Raw genomic sequence first — 19,026 nt, forward strand, 5'->3', positions numbered from 1 at the left:
CTAATGGCTGTACATGCTTTGCCAGAGCATAAAACACATGCAATGATCTATATTAAAGTAGGCTTTGGAGATGATTGTATATAATCTCATGTTCCAGTATTTTTAGGTATCTTTGTGCATGAACAGTTAAAATAGTTGTTTAGCAATTAAGGAAAGACATGATGCAGGGTTTATGGCAGTTACATACATTATCTGATAGACATCTTTAGCAGCAATCATACATCCTATTATAGTATTTGGAGCTACTCCAAAACACCAGTCCAAATGAAAAACTGTGTCTAAACCTTTTATTAAAGAAAAACCTGTGAGAATAACAATATTAGAAAACTTTACAAGGTTTTCTGGGGACGTCAAAGGTATTGAACTTTTTACAAAATATAAAAAATGGGTATGAAAATAAAATCATTGAACAAGCAAAAGAAAGACAAAACAGATGAATGTTCAGATATGGACGATGAATGACAATCTCTTATGTATGAGAGTCTCTGTTTCTCTGATACAAACAGAACCGTTTGTCCTGTTACGTACTACAACATTTTCTTTAGTAAACAGAAAAAACATAAGAAACTAAAGGAAAAAGTGGTTCAAGACCAGCAAATTTGGCATCACAGGACAAACACAAAACGAAACAATAGTACACTCATTCTGACATTTGAAAAACACTTTTTACGTAGGCATGAAATTGCATTATGGATGTCTGGAAGTGCAGCAACAAAAAAGTACTTAAAAAAAATCTTTATTTCTGCAATAATCAAATTTTGTCAGTGTAAACAAATAAATTAGTATTTACAATGTCTAGGTTCTAAAAGCATTAAAAAAAAAAAAAAAAGAAGACATAATTTGATACTGAATTGAAAGAGTCATATAAATACTTTACACAAGTAATTATGATACAGTCTTAATATAAACATCTTCATCTCAAAGGTCTCTAAAACATATATGCTGATCAAACCCAAATCCCCTGTTAGAATTGAGGGTTGTAGAAAAAGATGTCTCCATTACAACAACAAATTCTGCACATTGTAATACACAGGAAGTAAAAAAAAAACTTTGTGCAAGTAAAGCAGTTGGTGTTAAAAATGTCAGAGGAGGAAGTTTGTGATTGTTTTTCCTCTAGATTGTGTTTCATTTTGTAAAGAAATACCACATACTGTATGTAATGTTCAATTAACATTACCCAAACTTTGGCTAACAAATACTGACTCAAGGACACAAAAACACTGATTAAATGTGCTTGCAATTTAAGTTAAGTCTTTCTCCTGATGAAGAGCTTTGGAGCCTGTTTTATTTTGTATTCCACCAAAGACTTTTGTGTTTTGTCAGAGAGTGTGAAAATCTGTTGATGTGCTATAGTCCTTTAAGGGAGTCATTTCTTCTCTTTCTCAGTTATCTGAAAAGCAGAAAAAAAGTTTCTTGTAAAAAGGTAAAGCTTTGGCTTTGCTTTTCTGTTAAGCTATACAATATTTTAAAACCTAACATAAAACATTCAAAATGTCTCAAAATAAATTAATAATACAAATAAAATCAATTCCCATCTCTTTGCTACTAAAGTAATCTCAGAATGTTCACTAACAATCAGCTGCATATAATACAATATAATATTTGTTTTACTTGATTTATATTAATATAAAATGTATTAACAAATGTATTTAAAATATTTATTAAAACATTATTCATATAACTATAACAGTTTTTTTTCATAATTATTTTAATATTTATTACTTTATATATTATAACATATATTAAAAATCAAATTATTGTATTTTTATTCTGTTCTGTTATTGACAAACTACTCACCTCGACACTCGTACTTGAGATCTGAGAAGTAAACCAGTTCTTGGGAAAACACGAACAGTCCTAATCTCCCTCCTGCAAAGGTTTTATCATAAACCGGCCCCGAGTCTGCCATGATCTGTTTCCCCTCATAAACCACCACTCTGGAGAAAAGTAAAATAGATCTGTTAACTCTACACACTTTATAAGACTCCCGTTGCAGTTAAAGGCCTTCCTGTTCCTGACCTGATGAACCCTGTCTTGGGTCTGTGGATGAGATGCCACCTGTACGCAGTGTAATCCTTCCAGCCGATATTCTTAGCATCATGCCACAGAGTGCGGACCTGCCAGACAACATGCAGCAATAAGTTTGATCTAAGCTTCTCTTGAACCCTAACAGATGTGGTATTTGATGAGCAGTCAGCCTCACCTGTCCAGGAGTGTCACCGGTGTGCCACAGGGCATTACGCAGGTGCTCCCCTGTGCCTGTGGTAGAGTTGACCACTTTCAGAGAAACTCCAGAGATGCCCAAGGCTTTTGAAGGATTCACTTCCCAGTACGTCTGAGTTATCTGCTTCCACATTACCACATAAAACCGACTGCTGGACTGATAGCCAAACACAAACCCGGCGTAATCGTCATCTCTGTCAGTGTTGACGTAGAAAGTGCCACTGAAATCCACGGCGTTGAACTCATCGAAACCTGAAGAAGGATTCAGACGTTGAGGTCTCATTTACTCGACCACATCAAACTCTACTTAAAACTCATGACCAGACAGGGGTACCCCGGCAGCTCACATACTCACCCACAGCAATACCCGGGTCAGAATTGGCAGTCTGAACCAACTCTTTTCCCTGATGTCTGACCACCCAGTTGGGATCGATTTGTGTAGTTCCTTTGGGGTCCAAATGCACCATCTGAAACTTCCGGAAGTCAGTGTTACCGATGGCGTCGTTCTCAGGGCACACATCCAAAATGTCTGGAATGTTGTCATTGTCAAAATCATCTTTGCAGACATCACCTCTTCCATCCCCTGTGAATAAAGTTAGATTAGTTCATCATTAATCTGTTTGAATGGTTTAATCTGCCATCTAACTTTTTAACAACCAAAAATATGCACATTAATAGTATTGGTCATTAATAGTAATTTATAGTTCTTCTTCTTCTTCTTCTTCTTCTTCTTATTATTATAAATTCACTTTTTAAATAATATAAATCAATATCAACATATCAACATTTATATGAAATAATGCTTAATTTATATTAATATTTAGATTTATAAAATGTAAATTAATAATACATATTCTAAAGAAATGTGATGCAACAGTAATCAAAAACATAATTATTATTATTATTACTATTATAGCCCTGCCCACAATTTAGAGTGTGGTTATATTATATTATATTATATTATATTATATTATATTATATTATATTATATTATATTATATTATAATATTTTTGACGAGTGGGGCGGGGTTGTGAGCCGTGAGAATGGAGCTCTCGGCCCCGCCCCACTCGTCACAATATTATATTATATTTAGTGGTTAATAATTAAAACTGGTTTTATTTTAATAATTTATTAGAATATTAATTATTATTATTATTATTATTATTATTATTATTATATTTTTTTAATAATAATAAAATAAATGAACTATTAGATTCTATATTATTTTATATTATACTATAGTATATTATTATATATAATATAATTGACTATTTATTTATTTGTTAATAATAATTATATATATATATATATATACACACATATACATACATACTTATATATATATATATATATTGAAAGCAATCTCAGCTGTCTTTTCATGTCATATGCATTAACACATGACTGGCTTTAAATGTGAAATCTATTAAATCCAGACTTTAGCACTCAGATAAGAGGGAAAAGTCAAGTAGGCTGCCAGCTCCTTGCCAATGTGTCTGTTTTTACAGTAGTTGACTTTCTCGCTTTGGAACCATCTTGACACTATCAAATAAACGAAATATAACGAGGTGTGAGAAATATGCTAGCACCTGACAACTTTGACCCCCGACTGTAACCTGTTTCCATTTCCCCACCAACACAAAAAATAAGGTAGCCTAAAAAAATGCAGCGCAGTGGGGTAAACCACACGCACCCTTCAGAAACCACACGCAAGCTGTGAGAGTGTGACATCATTTTCCTTGACCCTGGCTACACTAAAGGAAATCTTCCAGTTGTAATTATGCCTAAATCTCAAAGGATGCAAAGGAGAAAAATGTGACCCAAAATATAACTAAATAAATAACTAAATAAAGATGACTGACACCTTTAAAGTTTTATAAAGCTGGCCGTCTTTGAGCAAAAAAGGGACAAATTACTGCCACTGTTGCATTTCGACACAGAAATTAAGTGTCAGCATTTCTATAACTGATATTGTATGTGCATACATGTGTTAACCTTTCATTTCAGTATAAATACAGACAAACACTAGTTGTTTTAAGCAATAGATTCACTTACCATCAGAATCTAGTTGATCTTTGTTGGGCACCAGTCTGCAGTTGTCCTTGTCATCAGGGATTCCGTCATTATCGTCATCAAAATCGCAAGCATCTCCTTTCCCATCTTTGTCATGGTCGGCCTGGTTGGCATTGGGAATGTAGGGACAATTATCCAGGCTGTTCTGGTGGCCGTCCTCATCAATGTCCTGATTGTTGTCGCACTCGTCACCAACTCGGTCGTTATCGGAGTCAGTCTGTTAAAGCATGCAGATGACTTTGTTAAACTGCTGCAAAACATTCCCCCTAGTGTACATTTGTGTTTACGAGGGTGTGTTTACTGGAAAGAGTTGAGCTAGAGTCTGGTGTACCTGCTCAGGGTTGTGCAGCAGAGGACAGTTATCACACTGGTCACCCACTCCATCCATGTCTGTGTCCTTCTGGTCAGTATTGTACATGTAAGGGCAGTTATCATGCTCATTCAGAACCTCTGCAACACAACCACAACAGAATCCCAAGCTTGTTGAGTGTATAAACAAATTGTGAGTTTTAATAACTTACCGTATTTTCCGGACTATAAGTCACACTTTTTTCATAGTTTGGCTGGTCCTGCGACTTATAGTTAGGTGCGACTTATTTATCAAAATTAATTTGACATGAATCGAGAAAAATGAACTAAGAGACATGAACCAAGAGAAAACATTACCGTCTACAGACACAAGAGGGCGCTCTATGCTGCTCAGTGCTCCTGTAGTCTACACTGAAAGCATAGAGCGCCCTCTGGCGGCTGTAGACGGTAATGTTTTCTCTTGGTTCTAAATAAATGCGACTTATAGTCCAGTGCGACTTATATATGTTTTTTTTCCTCATCATGATGTATTTTTGGACTGATGCGACTTATACTCAGGTGGGACTTATAGTCCGAAAAATACAGTAGTAAATGTGGGAATGCACATGGTAGTTTCTCACCATCTCCATCAATGTCCACAGAGCAGGCATCTCCCTCGCCATTACCGTCTGTGTCGATCTGAGCGGGGTTGTGCTCATATGGACAGTTATCACAACGATCACCGACAAGATCTTTATCGTAGTCAAACTGCCTGGGATTGTACAGTAGAGGACAGTTGTCCTACAGCACAGGAGAAAAAACAAGCTTAGTTTAAACAAAAACAATACATGGACGATTTTTTACATTATAGTTAAGAAGTCTGCCTACCGCCTCATCCATTATTCCATCATTATCGTCGTCTTTGTCACAGGCATCTCCTTGACCATCTTTATCAAAGTCCTCTTGGCCTGAGTTTGGAAGGTTGGGACAATTGTCCTGCACAGGAATAGGAAAAATTATTATATTCCTGTAACACACAGGTTTTTACTGTATTTTTGATCAAACAAATGCAGCATTGGTGAGTAGAAGAGACTTCTTTCAATTACTGGAATTATTTTCATAAACGTTTGCGATTAATTGGTTACATTTTTAGTCAATTAAATTATGTCATGCAGGCACAGAAGAGACAATAACTCTATTACCTTTTTGCAGTGATAGGACTGGTTGGCTCCACACACCAGGTTCTGATTGGGCCAGCCATCAAGGTCAGAGTCCTCGCCGCAGATGAGACCGTCCCCAGCATAGCCGATCTTACACTCGCATTTAAACATGGGATCACTGAAGAGGCCAAGGAAGATGCACTCAGAGGACCTGTGGCAGTTGTGAGTCTTGTCTTTGCAGGGGTTTTCTTGCTCACACTCCTGAAAAATAAACAGACTTAATAATAATAATAGTAATAAAAGACTTCAGCAACGCTCAATAGCAGTCCTATTACGGCAAAAGAACTGGTTCATAGCCTGGGGAGACAAATGGGAATTATGTTGTGAGACTCTTGAAATACTTCCTATTGATAGTTTCCTAAACTTTTGTTGGTTTCAGCTGTGCACAACCGGGAAGCTTATTAAAAAAGCTATTGGATCGCATCTATAAAATCTGAGACAATTCCTTTCAGCCCTCTGTCAATTTACTGCTCTTGGGTGCCGGATCAAAGCAGTGCAAGCTGGAGGTTGGTGACAAACCTATTAGCTGTGGACGTTATGAAACTTTTGGACAAAAAAAGCAAATGAGTCAGCTTTCCAAGAAATCTGCAAAATTTATGCATCCGTGAGGGATTGAAGAATTAGAGCAAGATCCATCTGCTTGGCCACCATTACGGGACCGAAAGATTTTTTTCATTTAGAAGACATGCTTTGTCTAAAATGTCTGAGAACACACTTTTTACTCGGACAAACACTCTAGAGAAACTTGTGCAAAAATTTGACATCTAATCTTTAGCATACATACAAAAAACATGGGAAAGAATTATACAATGAGACCAGAAGAGACCACCTGATTGACAAGCTAAGCAAACGACTAGTTAATTTTGTTTGAAACGCATGAAGTGGCAGTTGTACATAAAATAGTAGATTCCAAAATAACAGTAAAGTATGGATTATTTAACAAAAAAATACTTCACGTTTGAACTTGCGCTTTCCAATTTTCATCCAGGCTAATGACAGATTTATATACTTGTGTATAACTAACCTGTTTATTTAGCTTGGCCGCCTCTACTCCCATTCCAAAGGGCTGATTGCCTTTGTATCGAGGAGGGCAAGGCAAGCAGTGGAATCCTGGGTCTGTGTTGACACAGCGCTGAGATTCACCACTTTTAAAACAAAGATCAGGCACCATGTCACACTATAGGACAGAAGAAGCAAACAGGAATGTTAGGAAACATGTTTTAAAAAGCATTTTTCAATAATGTTCACATTTATTTGGATTTGTTGGATTCAAATCAGTGTATCTGTAGAGCAAGGGCTGGAGGAACATTTTTGTTTGCTTCAGCTCTTTTCCCTTTGTACCTCATTCACATCCTCACAGAATGTTCCATTGCCACGGAATCCGACAGGGCAGGGCCCACACTCCCACGAGCCGTCAGAGGAGCCGGTGCAGTCAACACCCCCGAAGCACGGGTTAGATAGACAACCATCTGAAGAAGCATTGAATAAAAAGGGAGAGGCTTAAAGTTTACTCATGAAATTGATATGTATTTCAAAAATCTCAAGATGATATTAGAGACATTATGCATTACGTGTCAGTCTATAGAGGTCTTCAAATAATAGCACCCACTGATAAGATGAATTTCACATGTATGCAACCATTCGAAGGTTTTTGAAAGAAGTCTCTAATGCTTACAACTTATCTGTTCAAAAATGCAGTAGAAACTGCAATATGGTGAAATATTATTACAATTTTAAATCAATATTTTCTATTTTAATGTTTTGAAATGTAATTTATTTCTGAGCTGGCAGAGCAGCCATTACTCAAGTCTTCAGTGTCACATGATCTTTCAGAAATCATTCTGATGTGCTGATTTGTTGCTCAAGAAACATTTAATATTACTATCAGTGTTGTTGTGCTGCTTAATATTTTTTTATATTTTTTTTTTTCAGAATTTTTTTTGATGAATAGAAAGCTCCAAATTTATTCGAAACACAATTTTTTGTAATATTATAGACATCTTTATAATTAATTTTGCTTAATTTAATACTTCCCCGCGGAATAAAAGTATTCATTTCTTTTAAAAAAACCTAATTGATCCCACTTTTAAACAGAAGTGTATCACCTTGCTTTTTATCAGATACTAATTCACCTTTCTCCCTTATTGCAATGGCTCAGCAATGGGGACAATCTACAATATGGTCCCATAAATATAACCAAACACAGTCAATGAGAGAGAATATGTTTGGAGTGAGAAATAAATTCAAATATTGGGAAGTAACATACCAACAGGGCAGTCCCGTTTGTTGCAGGAATCAGTGTCCTTGGACTCTCCTGGGCATTTCTTGCCGCCGTACTGTGGATGAGGGCTGTTACACACGCGTGTTCGTGTCCTTGTTCCTCCCCCACAGGTAGCAGAGCAGATCGCCCAAGGAGACCATGGGCCCCAGGCTCCATCAACTACAAGAAGAAGCGAGTACAGCAAAACTCTGAGTTTACAGACACAAATTATCCATGTAAACTGTTATGGTCCAAGATCATACTATGCAAACTGGTCTAATATAGTCTTAGCTTTATTTCTCAAGACTGTTTAATGCACAAAATAAGAAGCGCAAGGCTCCCAGCACTCACTCGGACAGGGTTTGGCTTCACATTTTTTCGTCTCTCTCCCGCTGCCCTCACAGTCCTTTCCTCCCAGCTGAGGGACGGGCGAGTTACAGTGGCGAATTCGCGTGATCTGTCCCTCTCCACACGTCACAGAGCATGACGACCAGGGGGACCACAAACTCCAACCACCATCTTGACGGACTATAATGAAAGGCAGAGACCTGGAATGGTCATCAAAAATAATGGCATATGCTGCCTTTGAGTCCTTGTAGTAGATCCTGCTCTTGTGTTTGGAAGTTGTAACTACAGTATGATGTACTTTTTAAAGGTAGTGTATTTAATGCTTTCTTCTCTCTTACACTTTAATGGCAAAGTTAAGGCATTTGTTTACCCCTAATTCAACAAAATGAAAAGGAAAGAACAAATTATAGATATGCATTAAGCTTTGCTTGAGTATATTATATTAAAATTTGTTTATTTTTTTGTGTTTTCCGGCAAGTAAAACTTAACTATGATTGAAAACAAACTGCCAATGGAAAATTGGGGCTAAAACTAAATTGTCAAGGTGTTTATGTGCACTCATCTCATAAATGCGATCATTCTTACATGACTTGAAGACAGCGTTAAAGCAGCAAACAAACCCACACAAACAATGACATCTTTCATTTATATTAGTAAGTCCAGAGGGATGAAGTCCAGGAATGACACAGGGCGGGACGGCCAATAAACTTGATGAAGCGATGACCACCTAGCCCACAATTCTGGAGCCATCACCTCATCCTCTCTTTGGGATTCAGCATGGGAAAGACTTGATGTTGTATTCAGGCCAGTAGTGCCTCCTCACACACTGTCAGCTATATTCTTTTCCCACAACCACATGGGTCTGAATATACTAACTGACAACATGAGGAGGAGAACGACTGTGATTCTTTTAATATAAATCTACAAATTCTTAATGTCTGAATACTTATAGGTATTGTTGAGCGGTAACTGGCAAGTTTGCCCATCGCTGTCCAAGATACCAGCTGGTAACATTTGTCGGTTATAAGAAAACATCTGAGTCTACCATAAGCCAGAGTTAGCACTGGTACACCACAAAGAGCCATATGCCGCTCATTAAAACCTCACTGAGCATAAGTGATGAATACCAGCTCGTTCCCTCACCGATGGAAAAGAGTTTATCTATTAGCACACGCTTCATAAATATTTATAACAGACGATGAAAGAAAACACTGTTTTATCCAAATTCCACAAAATTAGGTCAGTATCATGTCACATTCTTCAAGGGAATGGAATGGCTTGAAATCAGAGTTAGGCTGATGAATATCAGTTGAGCGATGTAACATTGAATCAGTGGTAATAACTGATTTGATGAAATATAGGTAACCACTTGAGTGTCATTCAGCCTGCTGCCAATGCAAATGGTTGGCAGGTATTTCTCCAGTTATTATAGTTGATGATTTTTGGTTGATACGACCCATTTTAAAGGTTGAACCAAAATGTAAAATTCACTCAGTATTTTCTTGTGTTGTTCCAAACTTGTCTGTTGTTCCATGTCTTTTGAAGAACATGCAAGGAGAAAATTTGACAAATTGTACCGGTTGCTCTTTTTCATGTCATTACAATAAGTAATAAAGGACACAAAGCACCATAAAACAAGAATAATAAAGTGTTCTGATTTATGCACTATAATCAATGTATTTTAAAGTCCTCATACAAAGATATTGTATGATTTCAAAAAATGGTTTCAGACGTCACTCTTTGTAATTAAATTAAGAGCAATCAGTAAATTCTCCATTTATTTATTTTTTTTATAAAAAAGTCATACAAGTATGCAATGACATGAGTAAATAACAGATTTATCATTTTTGGATGAACTATTGTTTCAAAAGCTCATAACCAATTCAAAACAACAAAAACAACAGCTAAAATAAGCATTTTTTCCCCATGAAGATTTAGTGATTTTGGCTGAAACTAAACTGAGAGCCGGTGTCTTGGTGAACTGATTCTTTTTCTTCCATTTCCATTATTTTTAACAGCTGTTTAGATGTTGTGACAGCTGCACTTCAGATCTCTCTTTCTACTTGGTTTAGAACACAAACCCTGCACTACTTTCACTTTTACAATTATCTCTGATGCACCGATCCTCCTGAAACAAATCAGTGCGAGAACAAACTGTGCACTTGCAATTATAGGGTGACATACCACATTTCTTAAGGCCACGAACAACAGAATTGAATCCAATTCCACTTGAACCGCTGTTATGTGGTTTTCTTTCAAGGTTTTAGACTTTATGGACAAAACAGACAGGAAAATTGTGTCCAAAATGTCTCTACATGACCAAATTACAGGTGTTCAAAGAAAGTGTGCAATCAAATATTGGCTGTCTCACCACGACTGTCGCATTTTCCCAAGTTGCATCTGCGGGTTTGGATGGAGGGGCCACTGCAGGGGTTACTTGTGGCATCACATGACCTGCCTCTTTGCTGGGTGCCCGTTCCACATGTGACGGTACACTCCGTCCATTCAGACCAAGGAGACCAGCCATCCTCGCTGTCTTTAGCTGTACACACATAAATGCACAAGCACATTTAGCACTTGTAACTTCAGGCACAGTTCACCTCGTTCTAACCCCAGCACACCAATCATATGGTGCTCCTAGTTGCTAGTATATTTGAAAAGCAAAGGCAACATTGTTCTTTGCCTCTGATGTTTTGGAGCTTAAGTTATACATGACATCATCTTTCTTAACCCACTTCAGAGCATGGGAACATACAGTAATGTTTTTTACTCAGGGATAATAAAAATGTGTGGTTGGCAAACATAGGCAATTACAAAAAAAACAGTTCTCTACCATTAAAGAAAATAAAATTTGGAGAAAAGTTGCTCTGCAAAGTTTAAGCTTCCGTCCAAAAGTTTGGTTGAAAATGTATTTTTGAAAGAAGCATCTTATGCTCACCAAGGCTGCATTTATTTGATCAAAATAAAGTAAAACAGCAATAGTATGAAGTATTAATTTAATTAAATATATTGGTTTTCAATTTTTTTTAAATACTTTGACATTTTATTTATTCCTGTGATGACAAAGCTGAACTTTTAGCAGTCATTACACCAGTCTTCAGCATCACATGATCCTTCAGAAAACATTTTAATGTGCTGCTTAGCTGCTCAAGAAGGATTTCTAATTATTATTAGTTAAAAAATTGCTGTGCTTCTTCCACAAAAGATATGAAAGTGTTTCTTCATGATCATTTGATGAACAGAAAGTTTAAACAACAGCATTTCTTTGAAACATACATCCTTTTAACCTTATAAATGTCTTTACTTTCATGTTTGTTCAATTTTATGCATCATTGCTGATTAAAATGGACATGAAGTTATTTCTTCTTGAACAGAAGTGTATTTGGGTACGCACCCAATGACATGAAAAACTTTGCATCCTACAATATTTTGAGGGAAATCCATTCATATAAAACTATCATGGGCTATTTTAAAAACATTTCCACACAAGGTTAGCATGAGAAACATCCCAAGTTGGCTTTGATGTAAAATTCAGCCATTTAAATACAATTCACACAAATGATATTAGTGAAGAAAAGAGAAAAAAACCTCTGAAATGAATGTGCGTAACCTGTAGACATGAAGTGAAAATGAGAGTGTGAATATCAGCAATGTGTCAGAATCGTTACTCACGCAGACACAATGGACAGCATTCACCATCCAGGAAAGTTGGGCTGGCACAGGATACTGGAGGACATGTGATCTGATGGCATACAATCTTTGATTCCTGCAACATAAAGCCATACAGCATAAAGAGTTAGAACAAAAGCAGTCTGTCATTCGCTCTTTCTTTTCCATTCATCATAGGTCACATTTTGTCCTACCTGACAGGTGCACTTAGTGCAGCTGTCCACAACCCAGTCCTCCTTATCCTCAAAGAGACGGCCGTCTTGCCAGCACATGCGCTTGTCTTTGATGTTCTTCATGTTCCCCAGCACCTCCTTCATCACGGTGTTCTCCTCAGTCTAACCGACAGAAGCACAGCAAGACATATGGATGAATGGTCAACTACTTCTGTCAGTGTCTTCCACATGTAGATAAATAGAGGTGACTAAAACTGAAATGGAATGAACACATCCTTGACCCTAAGAAGCTCTGCCCCAGGAAATCTGGGATGATTTTCTCATTGTGATCTCTTGAACTTGGAATCAAAATGACATGCTTTGGTTGATCTCTAATGTTAACCTGTGAGAAATGACGAAGAACTTTGCGCTTGTTAAGGATTTCCATATACACTACTGTTCAAAAGTTTGAGTTCTGTAAGATTTTAAAAGCACGTTTTTGAAAGTAGTCTCTTATGCTAACCAAGTCTGCATTTATTCGATCAAAAATAGTGTAAAACCAGTAACACTGGAAAATATTATACTACAATATATAATAACTGTTTTTTAATTCAATATATTTTAAAATGTCATTTATTTCTATACAACCCAATTGCCATTTCTGGTTAACCATCAAGTAGAAGTAAAGCGTCCTCAGGTAACTTTTGATCTACATGTAATGTACTTAATATTTGAATGCAAAAATTATCTTTTCAAATTTTTGCTTCTTTGTTCATCTTTGCCAGTTGTTTCTATATTGTTTTCTTTCTTTTCAAAAAATAAATGAAAAAAAAGAACACCCAAACTACAACTTTGTAGTCTTGAGATGCGTTAGCACAAACTAGTTTGCATTTGTGGCCACAAGTAAGGAGTTGAGAAAGAGGAAAGAGACAGAACAAGAGGTTGAGGGAAGGGAAAAAATCTAATAAGAGGAATGCAAAAGAGGGGAAAAGGTTCTTAACTTCTGAAGCACATTAAGTACATACAATAACACACAGAAAAAAGTTATTTGGCTGTGCAACAGAACACCACATGATCTGGAAGAGCCTCTGGGACCCGCAGCATCCAGTGGCTGGATTTCCCAGAGATTATGCCCAGACTCCCTCATCGCTGGGAGGCTCCCGGTGGAGGATAAAGGGGCTGTTTAAACACTGCCAGACACGACTCGGTTCCAATTCACACTTCCTATCTCCCTCAAAAACAAACCATAAAATCTCAGCCCACATCTTCACGTTTTCCACTGCCTCTTTAGCCCTGTTTTCCTTTAATGGTTCTGTTTAGACTAAAATAATTTTTGCTTGCACCGTCAGATATTTTATCTGTAATAAAATTCACCAAATCACAAGTTGTACACCAACCTGAACAATGGGGCTTTATGAAATGATGTGTACTTTTCAAATCACCAAATCAAACATGTTTATTCACCTGCATGATTTTCCATATCACTTTGAATGAATGACTGAAGCATTTATAAAGTGTTTTTATATGCAAATGTATGCTCAAATCGCTTCATCTTCTGTTTTCTGTGGAAAACATGCAATACAAATTTCCATGCAATTACAATGAATGAGAATTGAGGCCTTCAAGGAGTTTTTTTTTTTTACACAAAGATATCGTTTGACTTCAGAAGACTTGGAGTATGGCATGAAAGTCATATGGACTACTTTTATGAGACTTTTATAGTGCTGTTGTGACTTTCTTACTACTTAAAAGCCTCAGCCCCTATTCACTGCAACTGTTTTCAAATGAAACACATCAATTAAGTAAAACACATTTACCACTTTCTGCAAGCCATCGATGAGATTGCCCACAACAATACGGAGACCTTTGAGCTCCTGGACCATGTTGGTGAGTTCCTCACAGGAACGTTCGCACACGTCCGATGCTATTTTCTCCTTCTGTTCAATGAAGTTGGTGGAGATGGCCGTACCGACAGACACAGTCTCTGTACTCTCATTAACCACGTTAACTTCTTCTAAGAGAGAAAAGAATGCAGAAGATGGGTGTCAAAAGATGTAATTGATTAAATAGTAATACTTATTACTTAAGAGTGACTTCATAACATGACCAAATTTAAGAAATGACCCCAAGTATAAAGAGGAAGTAAATTAACTTTATTCTGAAATAGTATATGTGAATTAATACGTTAATACAATGTTAATACAATCTTTCTCTCACTACATTTCTGACATAAGTATGATAAATGGGCAGAAGCTACCCAGAAATAGCACATAAAAAATGATCTGAAGAAAGAAAAAAATGAAAGAAAGCAAGTCTTGGAAAAGGAGGATGGTGGTGGGGTTGGGGATACGCAGCATCAGAGGAATGCTGTCCATTATGCCAAAACTCCCATTAGATATCCGCAGCCATTTTGGGGTCATTTGCATAAATTTTCTCCAGATTCATGGAGGACAGAAGACATTAAATCAAGAGCCATGTTGATACCTCCAGAAGTTCCTCTGAGACTCATGCAGGGTAAGCAGCTTTTTAGAGACTGCTGAACTCGTTCAAATCTCTCGGGGGTTTCAGTCAATGCTGGGAAAATGAGTGTGTGTGCATGTGTCTGTTTCAGCAACTTTCTTTGCAGGCTTTTGGGCAGTTCAGTTTAGCTTTTATTTAGGAATACGTGGCACTCCAAGACTGGGGCACTAGAGAGTTTATGGAGACCTCTGCACTGGCATCTTAACATTCAGCAGTTGGCATGTATACCATGCTGGCAATGGAAATGGAAGCCTTTTTGACTGCACCTATCCTATGCATACTTATTCAATTACAATTAAAGGAACTGAGGCAGCAGTGCCAGAGAAATTGTCACACCTGCACATCTCACACAAAGCTTTGTTTTGTCATGGTTTAAAACTGCTTATTCCAGCACAAAAGTCAGTCAGCTCTAGTGAAGAGTTTATTTACTTGTCAAATAGACTCATCACTCTTCTCTGCATTAAGCTGCAATGGTTCAAATTTTATATTGAATAAATATTTTTCATTATAATATAAAAAAAAATGGGATGACAAGAACCAAATGTTTCTGAAGCAGTTTGCAAGGTATACAGATGTACAGGACCAACAAAATAAGATTATCATTGGCAATGTAGCACTCACTCAAAAAGAGGAAGTGATTATTTCAAAAACTGGCCCAAAACTCTCTTTGGACCAGTGTGCCATCCTTACTTTTGAGCCCTGGAAACCAAAGCTTTAGGGAACACACAGTCAAACCGGCCAGTCTATGCTCTTTCCAAGTGTGTGTATAAAATTATGAGTATGTACTTATTCCATTTTTCCACATTCTCTTAAAGTATGACCACCCTGCCAATGTATATTAATGTGACAATCTTTATCCTCTTTATGGCATGTGCAAACTGGTTGACCCTTATACCACCACACTAACACGAGTGTTTCTCGAAAACATGATGTAATACGGTCAGAAATTTCCACAGCTCTGATCTGCAGATATTGTGACCCACTTAAGTGAAAGCCAGAGAAGCTTCAAATGAAAACTGAATCCAACAGAAAACATACCAATGCTCTCAAAACAAATTTGATCATTAACTGCACAGAATGAATCCAATAGAGCTCCTGAAACCTAGAACATTCAGAAGTCCATTCATTATGAGCGCATAACCTGACCCCTGAAACACCAGTCAAACACAAAAAATAATTGTAGCTCTAAAATGAATTCTTACCAGGTTTGGCAACCTCACAACCTTTGTTTCGCAGGATTTTCTCTATAGGTGTGTCGAAAAGGAACTGTACATTCTGTAGTAAGCCCTGTAAAAGGACAGAGAGAATAATTACAATGTCAAATTTAAGACATTTGTGATCATTTTCTTCAATTGAATTTAAATGACCACATGAAGCATATCTAAGCAATAGTCCATATTTATCAAGGACATGGTTCCTAAGAAATAAAACATATTATATATATATATATATATATATATATATATATATATATATATATATATATATATATATATTATATTATATTTTATTATAGATATGATATAATTTCCCCAGTCTTTGTAAAACGGTATAGAATTTAACTTTCAGATACTTGAAAAAATTTTTACAGTACAAAAAATCATTATGCAGGAATTCCATAAAAAGCATGGAATGAAGTACAGATGATGTTTATGGAGAAGAACTGGTCTTACCCTGAAGTGGTTTTCCCGGATAGATCCCTTGGCCACAAACATCTGACTTCCCTCCGGCTGCAGATGCTCATAGAAAGGCTCATCCAGGATCACACTGTCGATGAGGCTACATCCTACATAAAGGTTAGCATTCTCTCCGTGAACGTACAGAGTAATGTTCTTCCACTGTGAATCAGACAAGTCCACATCCTCAAAGGACACCACATTCTGAGATCCCTCAACCATGTAGACCAGATCCAGCGTGTTGGCGCGCCCGTTGGACACAATCTCAAACTGACGGCTCCCACTGGGACCCTCCAGACCAAACAGAGTTCCCCTGGAGCCCTTGTCTTGTCGTATGGTGGCCACAAACACAAAGCCCTCATTATTCTGGACCTGCTTTAGGAACTGATGGAGGGCCGGGGTGCTCACAGCAGGGATGTGATCAAAGCGGATGAAGCGGTACGCAGGTGAGTCCCAGTCGTGGCCCTTGAAGAGCTTGGCACCAATCGTTTTTCTGCTGATGCTGCTGATTTTGAAAAGGTCGAAGATGGATTCATCTTCCACACGGCCATCTTTGAATGAGTCAATATAAGCATTTCAGCATAGTACAGATGATTATGTGAGAATACAAGATAGATGTTATGTGATGATTAGGTAAGCCCATTCAAAATATTTCAGGAAACTATTACATAATCTCAGATCAAAACTATTCAAAATCTGTTTTGCATTGAATGCCACATAGAGACTCTGTTAATGAATCAAACACAGATGTGTTTGGAGGCACAGAGAATAGTGAGCTAATTATTTAATACAGACACCTTAAATTCTGAATTAGAAATGTACATGTAAACATCAATGTCAATAGAAGAATTAAGTTCAATCCTAATTATTTCTAAACAATTTAGTAACAGGTGGATCATGGATTTACCTTGAGGTAGTGCTCTGATGCACAGTAACAGCAAAGACAGCAAGTAGAAATTTCTCCTGAGTATCATAACTCCTTTAAAATACACGTACAATTATTTAGAAAAAAAAAATCTTATGAACACATTTAGTTTCAAATATTCTTTAGACAGTCCAATGAAACCCTGCATGCCTTTAAAACAATGTTTTATATACAGTAGAGTGAAAAAATCTAATAGATTAAAAGATTAATAATAGACCCTTTAACTATTTTATGTATCTCAATTATAAAATTTTACGTAGATTTGACATAATCTTTAAAAGGAGCAAAGTGTATGATCTGATTAAACAGCTGTGGTCATGTGACTATTTAAGCCAGCTATGTAAAAGTTCAGATAAAATCAAAACAGTCAGAATTTTCATTTATAATTCACATCTTTGATTAAAAATACATAAACTGACAAGTCAAAGCCAAAAGTAAATGGACACCATTAAATAAGGTAATATCAAGTGCACTATGCTTCAAATTGACATTTATGTGCAATTTGGCATTCAAAAAATAAAGCTAAAATTCATTACGCATTATTATTAGATTGACATGCCAAACACTTTTTAGTGTGTGCATAACAGTTCTTTAAAAGCATTCAACTGCAGCAGTCTAACAAAATTAAGACATCTGTGAAAGTCTTTCAAGCATAGTTTTAAACGCAAAGAAAGTAATTATTTTCACACAAAAAAAAAAAAGAAAAAAAAAAAAAAATCAAGTCTAGGGTGCCAAAAAGTATAAAAGGCTCACACATAAACAAGACTCACCTGCTGTAATGTGCAATCCAACGATAACAACACAAAGTCAAGGCTATATGTCCTCTACGGCAAAAAATGTTTAGAAAAAGGTATACTAGCAAAAATATGATACGAAAGGACTAAAATCCACAGTGCCTATAAAATCCACCAGGCTCCGGGTTTTAGTTCAGTGGCCCGAGAACTACTGGACTGATGCCCTTTATAAGGTTCAGTCCGAATCATGTCAGTCAAGTTCAGTTATAAAACTTAACCTGCTGAGGGGGGAGACTTATATGGTTCCCATCCTATAATGTCATGCCGGTAGTCTACCAATGCAGTGAAACCAGGGGAGGACACCCTGCAGTGACGTGTTCGCGTCGCGATCCAGAGTTACTGGGAGGAGGAACAGAGAGATGTGGAGAGAAACATGCTCGCGCAAGATGCGAGAGATGCTTTAGAGACTCGAGGATAAACCCACTCACTGTCAAATAGAGTCTACGTTATGTTACAAATACATGTTTGTTTACATATATTACTGAAAAGTATTTACAAATAATAACTGAAATGTTCTGAGTTTCAGCACCCAACCACATGCAGCGTTTCATTTCACACAGTGTATGGTTATATTGTCCACTTGTCCAATTTATTGATTGTAAACATGACATGGTCTGTGAAATAGTTTTTATGAAATTGTTCTTTTCGCCAAAAAAGAAGTTTGAAAAGACGACAAAACATTTAGTTTCTAACAAAAAAAAAAAAAAAAAAAAAAAAAAAAAAATCAATTTAATTTAATTTGTAACCACGAAACTCACAGAATAAAAGGAGCACCATGTGGAGCGGAGCTACAGGGATTCCCCGCTCCAAGTGTCATGTAACCACTCGGTTACTGATCCGCTCCAGGCTTTCCATTTCACACTGAGTGGAAAAGAAACCC

General features: G+C 36.8%; 1 protein-coding gene across 3 annotated transcripts; it reads right to left on the bottom strand.

Moving 5' to 3' along the window:
• Nucleotides 1-274: 274 nt before the first annotated feature.
• On the bottom strand, nt 275-18,424 carry LOC113112508 (thrombospondin-2-like). 3 transcript variants are annotated; one of them, XM_026278151.1, is made up of 21 exons: nt 17,335-17,401; nt 16,425-16,978; nt 15,954-16,038; nt 14,049-14,245; nt 12,274-12,414; nt 12,083-12,176; nt 10,782-10,952; nt 8,414-8,590; nt 8,069-8,242; nt 7,144-7,271; nt 6,827-6,979; nt 5,785-6,003; nt 5,471-5,578; nt 5,224-5,383; nt 4,626-4,744; nt 4,277-4,511; nt 2,579-2,806; nt 2,204-2,475; nt 2,020-2,117; nt 1,798-1,937; nt 275-1,390 (listed from the first exon to the last, which is right to left on the bottom strand). In XM_026278151.1, exons 1-21 carry the CDS (start codon nt 17,399-17,401, stop codon nt 1,383-1,385), a joined length of 3,528 nt encoding a protein of 1,175 aa, XP_026133936.1. In that variant the 3' UTR covers nt 275-1,382. The 3 variants fall into 3 exon arrangements, with proteins under 3 accessions (XP_026133936.1, XP_026133938.1, XP_026133937.1); XM_026278153.1 differs by lacking the exon at nt 275-1,390 and adding an exon at nt 18,123-18,424 and having other exon boundaries at nt 1,790-1,937; nt 14,049-14,242; nt 17,335-17,406; XM_026278152.1 differs by lacking the exon at nt 275-1,390 and adding an exon at nt 18,123-18,423 and having other exon boundaries at nt 1,790-1,937; nt 17,335-17,406.
• Between the last annotated feature and the right edge of the window lie 602 nt (nt 18,425-19,026).

Source organism: Carassius auratus, chromosome 13, assembly GCF_003368295.1.
Source record: "Carassius auratus strain Wakin chromosome 13, ASM336829v1, whole genome shotgun sequence".
Classification (NCBI taxonomy): domain Eukaryota; kingdom Metazoa; phylum Chordata; class Actinopteri; order Cypriniformes; family Cyprinidae; genus Carassius; species Carassius auratus.

What these genes read in the sequence shown, in the direction of transcription:
- LOC113112508 (XM_026278151.1), bottom strand. Translation starts at nt 17,401, where the DNA reads ATGATACTCAGGAGAAATTTCTACTTGCTGTCTTTGCTGTTACTGTGC. An exon ending in AGATCAACTAGATTCTGATG is followed by an intron (nt 2,807 to 4,276) that starts GTAAGTGAATCT and finishes CTTTATTCACAG; the next exon opens with GGGATGGAAGAGGTGATGTC. An exon ending in TGACCCGGGTATTGCTGTGG is followed by an intron (nt 2,476 to 2,578) that starts GTGAGTATGTGA and finishes ATCCTTCTTCAG; the next exon opens with GTTTCGATGAGTTCAACGCC.